Raw genomic sequence first — 20106 nt, forward strand, 5'->3', positions numbered from 1 at the left:
TTCACTGGATTGGAAGTAAGGCTCTCTAACAGCTGCTGACCTGCTTGGAGCCTCACCCTTGGACCAGTACCCTTTGTCTCCTTGTGACAGCGCTACAGGAGGTCCTTTCATACATGTATAACCCCGAGGATCAATGTCCAGCACTGGGGAAACTAAGATACTTAGAAGGATCTAGATTCTAGGTAGTTACTAATCTTTCAGTTGTTAGAAGTACTTTGCTTGTTTTAATATTTTATTTATGCATATGTATCTGTTCCTGAAAGTATGTCTGTGCACCACTTATGTGCAGGTGCCTGCAGATGTTAGAAAAAAAGGCATCAGATCCCCTAAAATTGAAATTATATATAGGAAGTAGTGGGCCAACCAGGGTAGGCACTAGAAACAGAACCCAGGTCCTCTCAAGGTGTGTAAGTGTTCCCAGCATTGCTCCAACCCTGGGAAACAGGTTATTTAACAAAAGGATTCAACTTGTCTCCAGTATTATTGACTGAGTTTACTTTGCAACAAAATAAAATTCTGTCAGGACTATGACTCCATTTCTCTTCAGTGTGGAGCTGTCAACTGTCTGGATCCGGCCATCTGCAGGCTGATCTGGTCGATCGCTGACTAGATTCTGATGGAGATAGGAAGGAAATAGGAAGGCCCTGGTGGGGTAATGGGTGCTGTAACTGATGAGGCTTCTTCAGGGCTCTTCGTGCTCACTGTCAGTCAGGCTCCGACTGGTCTCTGTGTATGCGTCCCAGCCAGTGTCTTGTCCCATCTATGTGGCTCTGTCAACTCAGTCCCTGTGTTTACAAGGTCAGGGTGTGGAAGAGGAGGCTGGGATGAAAGCCACGGGAAAGAGTTAAACTGCAGAAGGAGAGAAGTTTTAACCTCTAGGATTCTTTTCATTTTTACCAATAATATTTTAAGTTACATTCCCATAAGCAATTAAATTTCATTCATTCCTATAAAAATGTTCTGGAAGGAAGGATGAAGACAAGAATACCTTTATCCTGCAGAGAGGTAGAAAGTTCAATTTGGGAACTCGATGGCTTTGGATAAAGCAGATAGAGTGCCGGGGACTGGTATTTCGTCATTCGTTTGAAGAGGTCTGTGGATCAAAGGTTACCTAAGGCTAACCTTTCCTTTTACAGTCACAGAAGGTACAAGAATTTTCCTTAGCAAGATACACAGCGAGCCCTTTGCTCTTTGCAAGCAACAACTTCTGTAAACACATATCTTACCTTAAACACACTCCTAGCCCATGTGTTGATATGTATCAGTGCCGTAGATGCAATGGCCTAACAAGTGTCCCTCCTCCCCCCTCACAGTTCCTCATTTTAAAATGAGGTTTAAGAATTCCTTTCAGCCTATCACGGACAAGGGAGCAATTTAGTAAACAAATCCATGTGTTCTTATTTACTTTTATGTTTAATTGCCTCTGAAGGGTGCAGGAGAGATGGCTCAGTGGTTAAGAGTGCTGGCTGCTGTACAAGAGGACCCAGGTTCGATTCCCAGCACCCACATGGTAGCTTACATCTGTTTGTGATTCTGGTTTCAGAGGACCCTATGCCCTCTTCTGGTGTTTGTGCACACTGCACAGGCAAACGTGCAGGCAAAACACTCATACACATAAAATTAAAAAAAAGGTAAAGAGTAGTATAGTTTTAAAGATGAACTTAAAGAAAATAATTCTTACATACACGCATATGTATACCTGACATGGTAAAACCACAAATCATAGAAAGTGTTGTTATGTATTATTCTGACAAATAAAACATGACCTAAAACTTACAGTTAGTCTTAGGGCTTTGATGGTTTTACAAATCAGGTCCAATCAGTGGCAGTGAGATAGTTTTTCTGTCCTGCTGCCACTGTTTTCTTGCAGTACTGGGGATGGGACTCTGGCTTTGCTCGTGCCAGGCAAGAACTTTGCCACTGAACCACATCCCCAGGTCCACAATCCTTTGAAAAAAGCACTTCTCTTTCTTTTCATTTCCTTTATGAGTACACGCACAGGCTCGTGTGTGTGTGTGTGTGTGTGTGTGTGTGTACACCATGGTACACATGTGAAGGTCAGAGAACAGCTTTCAAGGATCAGTTGGAGCCTCCTTCCACATGTGGGTCCCAGGAATTAACTTGGGATGTCAGGACTGACAACGAGTGCTTTCATCCCCTACCCCCCCCCCATCATTTCACCAGCGCTGAACAATTCTTATATAAGGGCTCCCACCAACATACATACACTGCTGGGACAAAGGCAGGTGATATACAAACTAATGGCCACCTGACCTCGCTGGCCTCCTAAAGAAACAGAAATGACTGAGCACGGCATCTTTAGTTAACTGAGATGAAGATGTACGTGGATATCTACTGATGGGTTCAGCTCTTACCAATGTACCATGTACGTTTTTGCAAGCTGAATACCTATAAGCAGATGCATATTGTCCACTCTTCACATGCAAGCAGAAGAAGGAAAACTAAACAATGTTCTCTGCTTATAAAGCACTGAAGGCCAAGGAAAAATAGTGTGAGATGGGCTGAGAAGCGTGAGGGCCTGAGTCTTCTTACCAACTCAAGTCCAATCATAAAGAAACAAAAGGAGAGAAAGAGAGAGAGAGAGAGAGAGAGAGAGAGAGAGAGAGAGAGAGAGAGAGAAAAGAAGAGGAGGAGGAGGAGGAAGAAGAGGAGGAGGAAATCCACCTTTGGATGAGTTTTAACTCATACTTCTAATCTCATAAATATATTTTGAATTTAAGCACTCTTAGGAATTTAATTTCTCAACATATTTCAGAGTTTACAGCATATATAGAGGTCTGGTACAGCTATAATATTACTGCCTCTCAAGAATGCCGTATTGTTTAGAAAAGGAGACAGAACTAATAATCGCTTCAAATGAAACCCATGGAACTAAGAAGCAATTACAGTCAAGAAGAGGGAAATCAGACTTCCGTACCAGACAGTGCAGTGCCAACTTGATGCCAGTGGGAGATCTGAGATGAGAAATGGCCTCGGCAACTGGCTGTTTGGGTAGTTACAAGTGGCTTAGACTGATCCTCCATAGGCTACAGACGACCTCTGGCCATTGTGGCTGTAGAAATGTGTCTATAATGAAAGCTGCTCTTCGCTGCTTGTTGTAGCTATTAAAAAAAAAAACCCCAAAATGCACCCTGAGTGTCTTCACCATGTGAAGAAGTTACATGTGTTAATTGAATTCAGCATAAAACGTCAATGTTTTCCCCACAACGATGACCTTCAGCATTGTCTTCCTAGTAGGAAACCATGTCTTGTCGGCCCACGAGGCTGAGGATTTGCACTGATTCTGACAGAAGATTCAACATGTTGTTTATTCAACATAAGGTCTTTTCCCAAAGACGATGTAAAGTGTTGTTTTTATATAACCCAATTGCAAGATCAAACCTAAGTGTTTTTTAAGGCTTCCAGTTATATTGGTGCTATTTCCATCGCTAGAGCTCTTGAAAGTCAAAGGAAGCACATACCGCCTATGGCGCCAAGGTTGGTCTATACTACGTCCATGCATGCATCTGGGAACTAACACCCCTCCTAGAGAGAAGAGTAGTGTCAGGAAGAGTGGCAGACGGCCTGTGGAGGGAGAAGTACTCAGTTGTCACTTCTTAGAGCCTTGCTTGAGCTGTCCTAGACCTTTGCAGTCCCTGCCCACAGAGAGACCACTCTGCTTAAGGCAGAGTAGCGTTTGTTTCTACAGGTGCCCCAGGTGAAATACCACTCTGTTTAGCTTTAGAGCTCAAGAATCTTTGGCGGAAGAGGGAACAGCCAACCTGTGAGAGCTGGAAGGCAGGGGAGGGCTGTGAAATGCTGTACAGCAGGGCAGCCATGACCCCACATTAGCTGTGACTGTCTACCTAAGGCTGAACTTTGACCAACAGTCAATCACGGTTTGGAGAACTATTGGCTGCTAAGGGATCCTTGGAGAAGGACAGTCATTGTCTTCAGTTGTTTACCCACTAAGGAGCCCACTAGTTCCAAACCCTTGGCCACACAGGCAATCCTGGTTAAATTCAATGTGTCTCAAAACACAACAAAACAAAAGAGTGGCATGCATGTGGAGAAGAGGCCTGTAGGCAGAGGGAGGGGGTGAGAAGGGGATTAGAAGCTGGGGCTACAGAAATCAGAACACACTTCATACATATATGAATTTGTCAAAGAATAAATTCAATAAGTTCTTTTTTAAAAATAAGTCCCAAATGGATTTTTAAAAACATGTTTATTGAAACAAGTTTCTGAAGAAGTCCAGCTAAGCAACGCCGTCAACCTACTTTGCTTTAAAAAGAAAAATACATCAAAGCATGTGTCTTAAAAACTTTTTTTTTTGCAGTCACAGTCTTACCTATTCCAGGCTGACCTGACCTCAAACTCACTATGTATCTGCGGATAAACCTGAACCTGTAGGAATGATCTTCCTGCAACAGTGCCCAGTTTATACAGTGCTAGGGTCAAACCCAGAGCTCTGGGCATGCTAGGCCAACAACCCACCATCGGAGATAAAGTCCATGGCCATCTTTATTCTAAAATCTGGTTTGTTCTGAGTAGCTATCCAGCTAAGGCAAACTGCTGAGGGTTTTTCTCCTATCAATAATGTAAAAAAAAAAATGGTTTTGTTTTAAGAATTCATGGAATCGACATACACGTATGCTGTGCTCTGATCGTATAGTAATAATAGAATCGAAGGCTTAACTTGACTGCTTGGGCCATGCCGATGGCATGAGTCAGAACTCGTATAGCTCTGCAGGAAGTCTCTGTGCAGCTAGAAAAGCCAAGGCCGATCTCAGATGCAAACTCAACAGCATGCTGGTAAATTTGTTTCTTTGGGACTTCCAGGTTATTTGATGCACTGAATGAGAATCGTGTTATCGTCACACAAAACACGCCTTTATCAAAAGTAACAGTCCGACACCTCATACACTTCTGAGAAATTCTGAAGTCTGATACTGGGCAGGGGTGGATCAAGGTCAAAAACCTGGTAGTCATCGGGGATCTTAGACACCCCAAGAAAGAAGGAACTAGACTTTTCAGAGAAAGAGAACCAAATTTAAAGTAGCAGTCATGGGCAGACTAGGCGAGTGATGACTCAGAAGGCTGCATCTGCCCGTCGGGTGACTGGGAGAGTCAGGGCAGGTTATAAATTCATTGTGAGTGTCCACAGGGTCCATGACAGAGTGAGACAGGACAATGAATCTGTTGAGGATACACTGTTGAACTGCCTTTTGTCTGAGAACTGCACGGTCCCAGGACAGTAGGAGAGCCTGGATTCAGGTCATTTACTGCATAGAGAGACCACCCTAGCCTGTGGCTCTGCCTATAAAATTATCTGCATATCTCAGAAGGCAAGAGCTTGTTAAAGAGGCCCCAAGCGGGCAAGAGAAGGCTCTCTGTGGAGCATGAGAGCAGCCTTTCAAATACAGAACCCCAATTCAGCAGCAAAAAGTTTGGTTAACCTCATCTCCCCTCAGTTTACATGTGGTTAGCAAAATAAAATTTTCATTCTTTGTTTCTTTCCTGGAATAAAATACCAAGCATCCCACGAGAACCAGAGACTCAATTTGCTGGATGGCCTTTTAAAGGTCAGAATTAGAAAACGAAGGATTAAATGGGACTTTACTAAGGAGGAGAGGTTAGTGGGTTTTTCTGCATTTTTAACTCCATTGTTTTTAGTACATGGATGTCAACTAATTTCATGTAGAATGTCATTTCTGATGGCCTGGGAGCCACCTCCTGGAGGGCTAAGCATTGGAGACTCTTCCCAGCCCTACAGAGAAGGCTGGATGTAGAGCACACAGACCAGAAAGCACCATGACCCAGAGCTGCCACAGGCACAGGTCCTTCTAGCTCAGCCGTGAAGATCTCCCATGACCCCCACCTGCCTGCATTCCAAGCCCCCGCACAGCACAAGCCAGGCCTGTGGCTTGAAACAAGATCAGCTGCTTTGAGATGTTGCAAGTAGAGGTGACTTTAGCGGAGAAGGAAAAAGTTGCTTCTCTCTTTAAAGATTGCTATTTCTTCTGGAAGTTTTCAAAAGTGAATGAGATGTGGCTGGGTGCAAGTCTACGAGTCGTGCAAGGATCTCCCATGAGGCCTGTGGACTTCCTTGTGTTTTCTTAGCAGGTGAGAAACAAGCTTAACAAGTCCCTGGGATGGTGTGGCTATGAAACGCCCGCTTTGTTTGGCCTGTTTTCTGTAACCCAACCGTCCTTGAGGAAAGTTCCAGATGACTAGAGTTGACCTGAGAGGACATGAACAGTGAGAAAATATTATCCAAACCTGGTAGTCAGTAAGGCGACCTGGACCCAGAAGATGACCAGCTTCCTGAGCAAACCCTCAGAATGAAGCAGACCAGAGCTGTGATCTTAGGGTGACCAGAATGAGCGAGGAGGAGGCAGTGGGGAGGGACACCCACAGGTCCGAAGCCAGCACCACATGGGGCTCTTTCTTCATCATGCGTGGGCTGGTGGGCAGCCAGGCCTTTCCAAGACTTCAGTACCTCATTCTTCCAAGTCCAGGGGATGCCATCATCTGAAGAGGGGATGGTGGAAGAAACACTAAAAGGTTCTTGTGTCTACACTGATTTGAAATTAATTAAACTTGTCTCCTCTTCATCCTTCGCTGGTGGGCCCTGCAGGTGCCCTCGGGGAGTATGCTCTTGGGAAACGTCAACGCCACTTGGACTTAGGATTCATTATCACTGAAAAAGAAAGAAATACAGAACAGACCAATAGCACAAGAGGCAAGGGAGAGCTGAACCCTGGATTGCAGAGGTGACTCGAGATTCTAAACAATCAGAAAGCCAGCACTGTTTAGCTTGCGGTTTCCCACACAAGGCACAGTTTGGATTTAATATTCAATTCTTGAGGAGGAAATCCATGGATACCAAGAGACAATTTCTAGCTCTCCAAAATCCTTCCCCGGTGACAGGGAGAGAACCAGATGGAGTTGGGGATTCCCGCCTTTAATTAAATCTAATCCCATTCCCTATGGATAGATGCCAGAAGTCTCTTTTTAAAATGTGTTATTTCCTTCAAGAGTTTGTGGCCCTGACTTATTTGCAATGGTGCCTCTTGTTCAAGCCCACAGAGGGGCTAGGGAGTGTTCTCTGTCCCATCGGACATCTTGGTACAAATGACTATAAATTAGACACCTGATATTTGAACACAGTCACGGTGTCAGCTAATTTATGCTTTTCTTTGTTTGCTTAATTCAAGTTTGGCTATCTTGGTCCAATATCTGATTTTGCGGCTTTTGCGCAGTGTGCCGGGGGCTTCTTGTGTCACCCTGGAGAGCAGCTGGGGCCCCTAATTCTTTCTTCCTGCTTCTTCTCTAGGTTTGGAGTCCTTTCTACTAACACTCTAGCAGAGCTCTATTGCCAGCCAACTCTGTCTCCAAGGAAGGTCATGAGTAACCACAGTGAGCGGATGGGTTCTCTCCTCGGCTCCTGGATGCGTGCAGTCTACAGCAGTCTCCTGACTCACTCAACAGATGCTCAGGAAGCATTGTGCGTTATCGAAGGTACACACATACCTGTAGTCCCAGCAACTACAGCCAGGAAAACAGTGTCTCAGAAAAACAAACAAAACAAGCCCAGAGAGAGATAAATCAGTTAGATAGATGTGTCCTTGACAGGGGAAAGAAGTAACTGCGAGTGTGTGTGTGTGTGTGTGTGTGTGTGTGTGTGTGTGTGTGTGTTTGCGTGCGCACGTGTGCCCATGGGTGGATGCTGTGGGGACAAGGAACACATGAAAAGGGGAAGGAGGGCAGAACTGTATCCGAGGCAGGGGAATAAACAAAGAAATAGCCTCTATAGCAAAACGCATTAAATGTGGACAACGGATGGGAATTGTAGTTTTAGTTTTCGGTTTGGTTTCTTATTTGTTTGGTTGCTTGCTTGCTTTTTGCTCTGGGAGGAAACTCAGTGAAAGCAAGCTTGCTTGATCACCAACATACCACACACTAAAGAAGGAATATTCCTAAGACTTACTAACAAACCTTTAACTATGAAACTCTGAAAAACTCACAGTGGGGAGTGATGGCTTCATTCCTTGGAAACTGGGTGACACCAAGATAGTGTTGCAAAGGGGCCAGGGCCATCTCTAAAGAACAGAAGTCCCCAGACTGCATGGTCTCCTTGTATGGCCTTAGCTAGCAAGACCCTCTCTTTTGTCTGCAACACTGAGCTCTGACCACTGGTTGTAACAGAAATAGTATTCAAAATTATTGTAAAACCAGTCAGGGTTCATTGTACAGGGTCCTGGATTCCTCTCCAGCAAGCCTGCCCCTCCCCGCAACAAAACAAAACTCCCCCAGAATCTTAACCGTAGCTAATTCCTTGGCATTTTCTCTCCTAAATGCTTTTCTGTTCTAAAGATATGTTCTCTTTTGTTCAGAAACAGGATCTTTGCTCTGTCATCTGTTAGTCCACTTCTGGTCACACAGGGTGGGGCATGACTCAGCGGTAGAGCTCTTCCTAGAACATGCAAGGTCATGGGTTTAATTCCCAGCACTGCAACATACAGACTAGAACCTCCCTCCATCTCTCCCCCTCCCTTTTAGTAGCTATCTAGTGACCTGTTAACCCATTAGATATTGAAAAACTGAGGCTTAGGAATGTAAGTCAGTAGTAGGGTGCTTGCCTGAAGCTCTAAATTCAATCCCGAGTCCTGAAGAAAAAAAGAAAGAGAAAAAGAAAGAGGAGGGGGGCCCACAAAACAACAATAAAACCTAACCAATATTTTTCATAATTAACTCTTCAGGCTACTCCTAATTTTTAACTTTTATGAACAATCCCAAGAAGTCCCTTTGCATAAGTCTTTACAAGAGGAATTGGGTCAAGAACATGCAGCTTTAAAGCATTTAAGCCCACTGTTAAATGGTCCTTCTAGGTAAGAACGCTAGTAGACTTTACCTAAGCTTTCATCTGCTGTTTTATTGCTAAGAAGAATATTCTCTTTTCCCCAAACATTAATTGGTAGCTTCAATTTCTTTTGCTAAGTTGACTACTGATAAACTTTGTTCATAATTAAAATGGGTCAATTATCTTTTTATTTTATCTTTTTATTGGTTCAGGTAGTAAGAATTAATTTTGATTCATTATAGTACAAACCACGTCTCTGGTTTTTCTTTTTTGTTGTTGTTTTTTGGTTTATTTATTTATTTATTTATTTATTTATTTATTTATTTATTTTTGAGACAGGGACTCGCTCTGTAGCTGTTGTGTAGCAGTCCCTTCTGACATTAAAACCTTCCATCTTGGAGAAAGGCAGTTAAGGTCCAAGACATTAAAGGGGAGGGAGCCAACAGAATGTTCCAAGGGAAGGTGACACATCCCACCCCATAAGGAAGCTTATCAAGAAGGAAAGTTTACAAGGCTTCAGGAAGTCCCCAAAACTGATCAGAGTTGCTAGGTTCTTCCCTCCTCAGGCAAGTGTCAGTAGAAGGGCATCGAAAGGCACTCAGATGAGCCACACTGCCTGGAAGACACACTCTCCGCCCTGAGCTGCCTGCAGGCTGTGGTGAGCTCTAGGTTCCCAGCTTTGTGAGCTGTCTCCATGCTGGGCTGGACTTTGGTGATGCAGCTGCCTTCTAGTCATTTCTCCTCCCACAAGTAACTCAAATAAAACTCTTTGGTTCACCAGGCTGGACTTCTGGGGTATCCCCACTTTGACCTGACATCAATTCTTTATCTGGAAGAGGCAGATGCTGTTCACACATCCTAAGGATAGTGTCCCACAGCAGTAGCCCAGGCTGTCCTTGAACTTGTGTAATCCTCCTGCCTCTGCCTCTCAATTGTTAGGGTAGTAAGTATGTACCCCATGCCAGGCTTTTATTTGGACTTGCTTCTTTTTCAAATAGGGTCTTCTTCTGGACCCCAGATTATCCTTGATACTCCTGCTTCAGCCTCCCGGGTGCTGATTACAAGTTCAAGCTCTCACTCCCACCTCTCCATTAACAATTCTTACCTGGTTTCAGTGGTACAATGTCAAATCTCTAATGTGTTCCCTGTGAGCCTCCCCGACTCCCTGCCCCAGCTCACAAATGCTCTCTCGGTTTAGGTCATCCTGGCTGTCTGGACAGAAACTTTTCCAAGTGGAAACGTCCAAGTGCACTGGGACTTGGAAGAGATGGGACTGAATGTGAAATAATAACTTCGAAGTCTTGTCTTTGACTTAGCGGCACGCACACTATGGCTTCCATTCCTTTAAGTCTTTTACGTTTACCAGGGTTAGCTCACTGGTAAAGAATGTGCTTAGAATGTGAGAGTCTCAGAATTCAATCCCCAGCATCAACTAATTAATTAGAAAGTAGGTTTGTGTGCATATGCATGTGTGTGTTTATGCATGTTTATGTATGTATGTATGTATGTATGTATGTATGTATGTATGTATGGTGTGTTTAGAATGTGTAAGCTGGAAGAGGGTGTCAAGTGCCCGCTCTATCCTATCACCCTCTGTCTTGCTCTCCTAAGACTGTCTCTCTCCCTGAGCTTGGAGCTAAGTTGTCCACCAGCAGCACCTAACACTTCTCTGGCTCTGTCCCGGGACAGTGCTGGGGTTAAAGTTGAGACTGGGATCACACACGGCTTTTTTATGATATGTGCTGGGCTCGCATGCTCAAAGGCAAGCACTTTTGCCCTCTGTATCTTCTCCTCAGTCCCGGTAAATAAATACTTGGATCTTTCAAATGATTTGGCCATGCATCTTGTTGCGGGCATTAGCACTGGGTAGTTGCCATTTTTTTAGTGGCTTTTATGATAGTTCCAATGCTGGGATACCCAAACAAGTGGATTCTCAATGTCAGAAACGCACAGGATCTGGCTGAAGCTTCAGTCAGGGCACAGTCACTTCTCTGTTTTGTGTCAAGGGGCAAGGTAACCTTTCCTAGTTTTAATCTCCTTATCTGATGTCATTTGCAAAACACAACTAATAACTCTATAGCTTATAGGGCGGTTATAAGAGAATAAATGAGGGCTTGAGGTGAGAAAGTCTCTGGCCTCAGCCCCCAGCACCACACGCTCAAAGGATAAAAGGGGGGGATGTAGGTAAAACCCCATGTTACGGGCCCAGCACCTACACCCATGCCTGTTGGTGATTTGTACTCGGCAGACTGAGCTCTGACAAATGTTTGTGAGTTATCGACAACACTGCCTCTAAGAGGTAAAGGCTTTCAGAAACCATCTTCAGAAGCACACCTCACATTTCTGAGGAGACGTCTTTGTTTAGCAGCTTGTTTACTTTTAAAGCCCCCCAAAAGTAAAGTGCGTGAGGGTGTTCCAGAGGGAACACCATAGACAAGTGACTTGGTGCCAGCGCATGCCACACTGCCCCTGCTTTGATGGGCTATGGGGCCATTCCCAGACAGCGGCCACCTTCCTGGTGTTTTGTGTGGTGTCATCCATCCACAAGACCTGTGGGTGAGTCAGCAGCCTCCTCCCCCGAGTCCCAGCACAGCGAGCCGGGCCGTTCTCCATCACTGGCCCATTGCTTTATTTAGTTAGCTGTCTCTAGCTATTCATCATCTCTGGAAAATGATCAAATAAGCCATGCATTTTTAACTCTAGCAAATCCTGGAGTTCCCTGTTAAAAATACCCTGGCCAGCTGCCACCGAGCCGTGACAAGCACCCTGGCGGCTCCGCGCCCAACCTTCCCTGCTTGCCTCCAGTGCGCACACGTGCAGTTTCAGCAACTTATTTCTGACAGCGACATTAAAGAGTAATTTGTCTAGGAGTGTTATATAAACACGCGAAGAACATGGAACACCTTTCCTTGAGCATATAGAGGAACAGGAGGACAAACTGTGAAACAAAACAGAGCGCGCCTGTATTTTCTTCAAGGAAGCACCCGACTGGCGTGCTGCCAGCAGAATGGGGGCAGAATCGGCTCAAATCCCTCACCTCGTAGCAGCGACTGTTTGTCCAGGTGGGACAGTCACCCTGTCCTCCTGACCCATCTCTCTTGCAGCAATCCTGAGGTGTGGCCCCAGCGAATGCGGCCATCTCTGAACGTGGCTTTATGCTACCACTCAGCCCTTCTCGGGCCACGGTGCTCTCACTCAGTTTCAGGGAGTGTGGAGTTCAGCTTGGCACGAAATCACGTAACAATTAGATCAAGCTCCCTTTCTCATCAGTACAAAATCCCTTCTTCCCGACAGAGGCCTGGCCTGGGTGGAGTTAGGGAAATGAGGCTCCGAATTGGCTCAAGACACAGAGATCGTACTTGCTGTGGAGACATACTCTGGGACACACACACACACACACACACACACACACACACACACACACACACACACACGCACACCTGAGCTCATGCACCTATCTTTAACACTGTCCTTCTCGGTATCAGTCTGGAGGACACAAACTATTTTGTATCCCTTGTGGTACTACAAAACTAGCTTACTCTTTTTAGGGGTGGTGGGGACTAGATAGGAACTAGGGAAGAAAGTACCAAAGGAAACACTGGGGGGGTCATGGACATTTTAATGCCTAGACCTTTCTCCGCACTGTCACCCAGTGTAAACGTTCCCCGTAGGGACAGTGATGAGCAGCAGGGAATGGACCGTGGCTGTTTCTGTACCTCCCTGTCTGCCCTCATGTGGTCCAAGGTGCAGACAGAAGCTCTGAGTGTCTGACTAGACATGAGTCAGGAGAAAGGAAGAAGCTGGCTGGCCTGGGCCAGGTGGACTCTATCTGCACTGAACCAGTATCTGGTGGCATTTGGGAGGTGCTGTATGGGTGGGGTCCGACAATGGACTCCATTGTCTAGAAACTTTGAACCGTTGATTATAAAACCCACCGAATGGATCTGTTCTTACCGTCTGTCAGCTCTGGGCTAGCTCTCCTCTTCCTGTGCTCTGAATACCACTGATAGGTGCACCACAATTTACAGGACAGGGGATTATGAGGAAAGGCCACTAAGGTGGAAAATAAGAATATAGAACTTTTCTCCCCACAACTCCTTTCTTGTCCTTTCCTGTCATTGTTTTTAAACATGACAACCTCACTGCAAAGGGCTTATAGTAGTTTGTACAAATTTGGTCCTTACTAGCATCCTATTTTGGGGCTGAGTATGTACATTTTAAGAAAAATGTCCACTCTGAGGTAAATTTTGTGAACCCTAAATATATGTTACATGTTATATGTTACACATTACTCATATATTATATATTATTGCATATTACATATTAATTTATAATATATTATGTTATATTAACTAATATAATTTAGTAACCATTGCATCAATTGTTATATATAATTATTTTGATTATTATATTATACCAATTAACTTATAAATTGTAAATATTTAAATCATGTTGATTATTATGTAATTAATAATTAATATTACATTGTATAATTGTTAATCTGTGTCAGTACTGCTTTATCCCAATACTCAAAAAACTTGAGATAAGAAGATTATGAGTTCAAGACCAGCCTGGGCTATAGAGCTCGATCCGAGTCAAAGAGGCAGAGGTGAGGGAAAGAGAGGAGGGAGGGAGGGAGGAAGAAACGAAAGAAGGGAGGGAAGGAGAGAGGGAGGGAGGAGCTGAGGGGAGAACAAGGGGTGGGGCAGAAAAGGATAGAAAAGTAAGGACAGAGAAAGTGAAAATCAGGGGCTGGAGTGGACTCCACGGGAAAGCTCTGAAGGGATAGCCAATGGAGCTGCCAGTCCCCACAAGCCCATAAGTCCAGGATGCTGATGCTACAAATGGTTCCAGAAGCCCTCCTTATCAGAAGGGTGGATAAGTGTATCGCCTATTAAATTCACCCCTTAGTCACTGTCCCCTGCTTTCCGAAGCATTCCAAAGCACCCTGATTGGGGTGGGACGGGGAGGGGCGTCTCGGGGGACGATGCCACAGAGGAAGGTTGCTTGATGATGACCTATCAGGTGATGAACAATGTACCACTTGTGGGGAGGTATTGATGACAGGCTGGGCTGTGTGCGTGGGAAGTAAAGAACACGTACGTGACTGTTCCCCGGGAATTCATTCTGCTTTCAGTGTCATATGCCTGTGGAAGTCACTGGAAGGAGATGCAGCCAAGGGCTGAGACTGGCCGGTCTAGAACTCTAACACAGCTCCCCAGACAGAGAATGAGGTGAAGCCCTGGCAGGTATCCTGTCAACCCAGATGGTTCCAGGTCCCCAGAGGAATTCAGACACTCACTTGCAAAATGACCAGTTCACAGAGAACGCCAAACAGATAGGGGCCTTTTTGTCTTACAGGCAGCTTATTTCAAGACCCAACCTCACTATATTTGAGAAAAAGATGTTTAATAAAAGCTCGTCAGCGTATAATTCTGTTAGGGCAGTTTTCCTCAGCAGTGTCAGGAATTTCACAGAGTGAGGTTCGAGGATATAAAACTCCTGACATTTCTCATCACTGTGGATGCAATCACAATGTAAATAGAGTTTGAGGGTGACCTGTGTTGACCTATGCACTGTCTCATTAGGAGGGGGAAGGTTAGGGTCTGTGGAAAAGATTCCTCCATAATGTCCTTTGTCATATAACGAGGGCACTACCTTTTCTTTCTTGTTATTATCTGGAATCACATTTAAGTAAGATAGAATCTTTTTCAAACTTGTGATGAATTGTAACGTATAAATGTCCCACGAGGTAGTAACATGGACTTGAGGGTCAGAGCTGAGGCTGCCCTGGGTAGGACCATGTTAGTCCACGACAGAGAGAGACGCAGGGTGGTGAACTATCAGCTAACATGTCAGGATTCTAGGATTCTAGGAGAATAGACACAGAGACAAAGACCCCGAAGGAAAACCTGACCATTAGTCTTTCCTTGCAGGGTTATGGCCTCAGGGCCTGTGGTGCCATGTGACTGCATCTGGAAACATCTATGACAAGTGAACGAATGATGTATTTTCACGGGTATTCACCACGCTCTCAAGCTTCGATCTGTGAGCTCTAACACAGGAGTCCCATCGCCGTTACAGTTCAAGTTCTCTGCTGTCTGGCCATCTTTGTTACCCCAGCAGATGACTTGGTGACTCCCCTGAACTATAGTCATGATCTGAAGAGCAAGTCCGCTCTTCAACTTCTTCCGGCTCCTTCCACATACCAGGCAAACAATTCTCTAATCAGAAATCCCCAAAACTCACTAATTTCTCTCCTCACAAAGATCACATCATTTAAATACTACCATCAAGGGCTAATAAATTACACCTGGCCCCAAGGCACTAAAATTTTCTATCAAGCAGAGCCACCTAGTGGCAGACTGGGATATATTTTTAATTTTCATTTAATTTCTGTCTGATACTAATGTAGATCAAGTAGGTTAGGGTTCTTTGTCTGTTTCCTTGCTTTATAAAAATGTTCCTTTTGGTCATGATTATTGAAAACCACCCCGTCTGGGGCAGTCTCCTCCTTCTGTTTCCTTACCAAATGTCTGTCTATCCAAGGCAAATAACCTGAGTCAATTTGCTGTAATCAGCAAATTTTAAGACTAAAACAAAAGCCAGTTCAACAGTGTCTCTTTGAAACCTCAAGAGCTACTAGGATGTTTTCTATTTTCCAAAACACGCTTCCTGACCACACATTCCTCCCTGTAAACTGACATATTAAATTGCCAGGCACAAAAAAGCCAAAGAAAACGCTGTGCTGGGCTGTGGCTGGGACCCTCGTCCACCCTTCGCCATCCCTGATAGAAATCACAAGTACCTTGGGCTGAGGTTTGGCTCCTTTTCTTCCTTCAGAGTAGGCAAACATTCATAGTTGGCTAAGACAGAAAGAAAACAAATCCACTGTTAGTCACCAGAATTGCTTTTTCTACCCACAAAATCGACACAGTCAGGAACAGACTGTACCTCTGGATGGCTACCTGTGAAGAAATGGCCCCATTGGGGAGTTCTAGAGGTTCAAAGAGTAATGACGCCAAGGCTCTCGAGACGGTAAGAGCAGGAGTCACGCAGATAGAGGACTGCATGTTCCGTGCCCTGTGGAAAGGGCACAATTCATCACTGCTTGCTCTGTCGGCCCCCTGGAGGCTCGCAGTGTTCTGAAAACCAGAATATGCATCTTGGGAGTGAGACACGAGACCGAAATGCTGTACCTCAGGCCCTACAGTTTCAAAGCAGAGGCATCAGGAAGTTGGAGAGGGACCACCTTCTCCCAGGGAGCTTCTTTCTCCTCTACCACATTGTGTGTGTGTGTGTGCGTGTGTGTGTGTGTGTGTGTGTGTGTCTCTGTGTGTGTGTATGTGTGTATGTGTGTGTCTCTCTGTGTGTGTATGTGTGTATGTGTGTGTCTCTGTGTGTGTGTGTGTGTGTGTATGTGTGTATGTGTGTGTGTGTCTGTGTCTGTATCTCTGTGTGTGTGTGTGTATGTGTGTATGTGTGTGTGTGTCTGTGTCTGTATCTGTGTGTGTGTGTGTGTGTATGTGTGTGTGTGTGTGTGTGTCTGTGTCTGTATCTCTGTGTGTGTGTGTGTATGTGTGTATGTGTGTGTGTGTCTGTGTCTGTATCTGTGTGTGTGTGTGTGTGTGTGTGTCTGTGCGTGCGCGCACGCGTGCGGGAAACACATGGGCAGAGACATTTTGCTGTCCATGTTCAGTGAGGAATTCTCAAAGTAATACGAATAGAGTGAGTTACAGAGCAGCACCAGATGTTTTTCTCTGCACGGAAACACACGCACTATACATGCATATACCACAAACATACACACAATACATGTATACATGACTATAACATAGAAATATAAATAGTATGATATATAGCGAGTTTTATCAATTTTATATGAGCATCAAGAAATTTTTATTGATTTTTAATTTAATTTAAAAATTTATTGATTTTTAATGAACACAGTTTAAAGACCAGCTAGCACTTGAAAATTATCGTGTGGGAATACTCTGTATAGCAGTCCTGTCTGATAGAACTGTCTACAAACATGGGAATGTGCTTGAGTCAGCCTGATAAATATCATACTCAGTGGTTAGCAAACCGTTCCCTTCGGCTACTAAAACCAAGTTTTATTTTTATATGATTAAACAGGCGCACAGCTCTAGTGCCTTGTGTACTGGACAGTGGTTCATACAAAATACACTTTATGAAGTTGTGTGACCACATACAGATTGGAATTCTCTTAATTCAAGAAAACACAAGGTCATGTCAGATTTTTTCCCCCAGATAATTTTGTATCAGATTTCCTTCCCAGGCTAGAAAGATCATGGTTAGGGATGTAGCTCAGTGGAAAAGCACCTACCTAGCATGTTAGAGGCTGGGGTTAGATTTCCAGCAACACACATGCACGCATACACACACACACACACACACACACACACACACACACACGTATGCACAAACCCACCAGCTCTCACCTGCACTCACTATCAGAAACAAATAGTACCGTTTCTTCTTGAAAAGCCCTATTTGAACAACTAGCACACACATAAAAACAAGTGGCAACAGATTTGGTGACTATGATTAGACTGGATCTTTAAGGAGTGCGCAGGTCGAGTGCCAGATGAAGCACGACTTCAGATTTTCTGAGTTGCTGATGAAGCAGAGACAGCCATCTAGCCCTGCGTTACCACAGAGGCAAGCAAACGCTTTGGGCTTCCACGTACCATTTCTGTTCATGCTGTTCATCCATTTGTCAAGCTCCTCCATCTCTATTTCCATAACGGAGGGTGTGTCCTCTTCAAAAATAGGGCTAGACAGAGAGCAGAGACAAACACGGGTTTTAAAAAAAGAAAAGGGTCTGTAGGCTGATTTTCATTGGTGGAAGAGTCTGGAATATTGACTGGTTGGGAACAACCCCACTTGGTGTATGACGCTCCAAGCTAGCCCTGGGTTTGCCCCAAACAAGATAGCATCAAACTCTAGCAGGAAGGAAGGCAAAATCTGCAACAAGACCTCATCTGTCACTAAGGCCAAACGGGATGACACAGAGGCCAGGGAGTGGACTGAAAGAGAACACTTTCTGGAAACCAAAGCCATGGTTGCCAGGGTGCTCAGTGATCCTCTCACTTAGCTTCCTGGCCTTGCTTGGTCTCACTTCTCTTTTTTTGGAGTTTTGATCAATGACCCAGATAAAGAGAGCAGGCACCAGGCTGAGTTCATCTGGTCTCCTTCAATGCCAAGGCAGAATCTACAGCAGGGAGGCTGACGGGAGGAGAGGGAGGCATCACTTGGTGTCTTTAGTGTTCCCCCAGGGCCAGAATATTAACTGCTATGCGGTTGGCACTGGCAGCAGCCAGACAAAAACTCTTTTCTAGAAGGTGACTCCAGCAGACACCCCTGGGTAAGGTTTGTAGACTAAGATGCATGGCCCTCATGACAATGGGGGGCGGGGCTGTCTTAGTCTAGGGAGACTGATGCAAGAGAAACCAGCCAGGTTGTTACAGCAGAAGAGGGGGAAAGGCTTATGGCTCCCCTATCTCTTCCCCTTGACCGTTCTTGTCCACACAACAGGGAACTGAAGGCAGGCGGAGAGGACTCACACTTTCAAGGTCTCGCCTCCTAGATCATCTGAAAGAGAGCAGATACAAGAGTCACATCAGTCTAACTCATCGCTGGGACTACCTGCAGCATCCACTAGGTGTCCTTGGCAATGGGAGGGACACGATGACAAGGGCTGGGGGCCCATAGCACTTAAGCAAAGACAAGGGGACAATTTGTAGAAGTCCATTCTCTCCTTCTACCACATGGGTCCCAGAGATCAAACTCAGGACCTTTACCCACTGAGGCACCCTGAGGCCCATGAATCACATTTTCAAAGGCGCAGTCGTTAACCCCGGAGTCACACAGTACAGACTGTCATGCTGAAACCAGGTCTGAAATCCTCACGGAATCACGGCCTCTGCTCTCGTTGGAGATGGGTGCTTCCCCAGAGAGTGCTCCTCTATTATTCTTATATCCACACAAGAGGGAAAGCATGGTCAGGAAAGAAGGTGTTACAAACAAGGGCTTGGTTATGGGCTTCCGTCAATAAAATAATGTTCCAGCATGGTTTCCTTATGACACACCGTCCTTAACACGGTGCCACGTGGGTCGCCTTTACCCTGCTCTTTGAATGGCTGGATCCCTCCACTTCTCAGCCCATCATCCCCACCTCTGTTTCTAGGTTCGTCGGTCCCAATGGTCCCTGGCTCTGCCTTCCACTTGCTTCCTTCATAGTACTGGTCAGTTAGACCTGTTAGACCATCTGTTTGACTCTACTTCATCTGTCTCTCCCACCAGAGCACGGCTCCCCAAGGGCCATGACAGCATCTGTCTTGTTTACCGTGGCATGCCCCAGCCCCCATCCTGCTAGCACAGTGCCTGGCAAGCACCCAGTAAGTATGCACTAGACAGACGAACAGGCTTTAATCTCAGTTGTCTAGCAATGGAGTTAAATTCGTGTCTGATCTTTTGGACCTATCATTACTATAATAGTGGGACTTCTAACCAGCTTGGCTTTGATGGCTGCTGACTGGGGTGAGAGTCAGGTGCCATTTGACAAGACAGATGAACAGGTGGCAAGAATCAGACATAGCCTGCTGCCTGGCCCAAGCAAGCTCTGTCTGGTTTGGCAGGGAAACTGACATCTCCTGGAGAAGGCAATCAGTGGTGGCAAGTGGGTGCAAGGTGAATAAGACAGATGCTTTGGAAAGCACACCCTCTGAGAGGTTCCCCAGGAAGTCTGATGCCTCAACCCCTGACAGTTGGAGGCCACCTTGTGTCTAGCCTGAAGAAGTACAGTCATCGGTGAGCTGGCACCTGGAACTGAGCTCAGGTGGCACAAGCTGCTATGTCCTGCTGGTCAGGCAAGCTTTGGTGACATCGCTAACCAAGTGAAGCCGGTGCAGATGCAGGTTTCATACAGTCACTGCTGGCCTTGAAGGCACCGCGAGCTCTGTCTCCCACCCCTGAATAGAATCTGAGACCTGCTGCAGATGCTTGACTCTCCAGAAACTTACTCGGTGGAGTCGAATGGCTTCATCATACACGTTTTGTGCCTGCAGTTTTCTGGTCACTGTTTAAGATGGGGTCTCACATAGTTCAGGCTGGCTTCAAACTTGCTACATAGCTGAGGATGACCTCGAACTTCTGGTCCTCTTGCACTTGGCATTATAAGCAAGCCTCACCACTCTGGGTCTCTGCAGCGCTCAGAG

At 45.4% G+C, this 20106-nt stretch overlaps 1 protein-coding gene and 1 long non-coding RNA gene across 2 annotated transcripts in view; both read right to left on the minus strand.

Moving 5' to 3' along the window:
* Nucleotides 1-4209: 4209 nt before the first annotated feature.
* On the minus strand, nucleotides 4210-15732 carry LOC116896735. Its single transcript, XR_004387365.1, has 2 exons — nucleotides 15675-15732; nucleotides 4210-6703 (listed from the first exon to the last, which is right to left on the minus strand). It is a non-coding gene; the product is annotated as an uncharacterized LOC116896735 (long non-coding RNA).
* A 1702-nt stretch (nucleotides 15733-17434) lies between these two features.
* Nucleotides 17435-20106, minus strand: part of Tmem154 (transmembrane protein 154) — a 39259-nt gene continuing 36587 nt past the window's right edge. The window contains exons 6-7 of the mRNA XM_032896946.1: nucleotides 18454-18481; nucleotides 17435-17663 (exon numbers count right to left, since the gene is read on the minus strand). Coding sequence (XP_032752837.1) covers nucleotides 17435-17663; nucleotides 18454-18481 — 257 coding nt within the window. The remainder of the gene's footprint in view (nucleotides 17664-18453; nucleotides 18482-20106) is intronic.

The sequence above is a fragment of the Rattus rattus genome, chromosome 3 (assembly GCF_011064425.1).
Source record: "Rattus rattus isolate New Zealand chromosome 3, Rrattus_CSIRO_v1, whole genome shotgun sequence".
Lineage (NCBI taxonomy): Eukaryota > Metazoa > Chordata > Mammalia > Rodentia > Muridae > Rattus > Rattus rattus.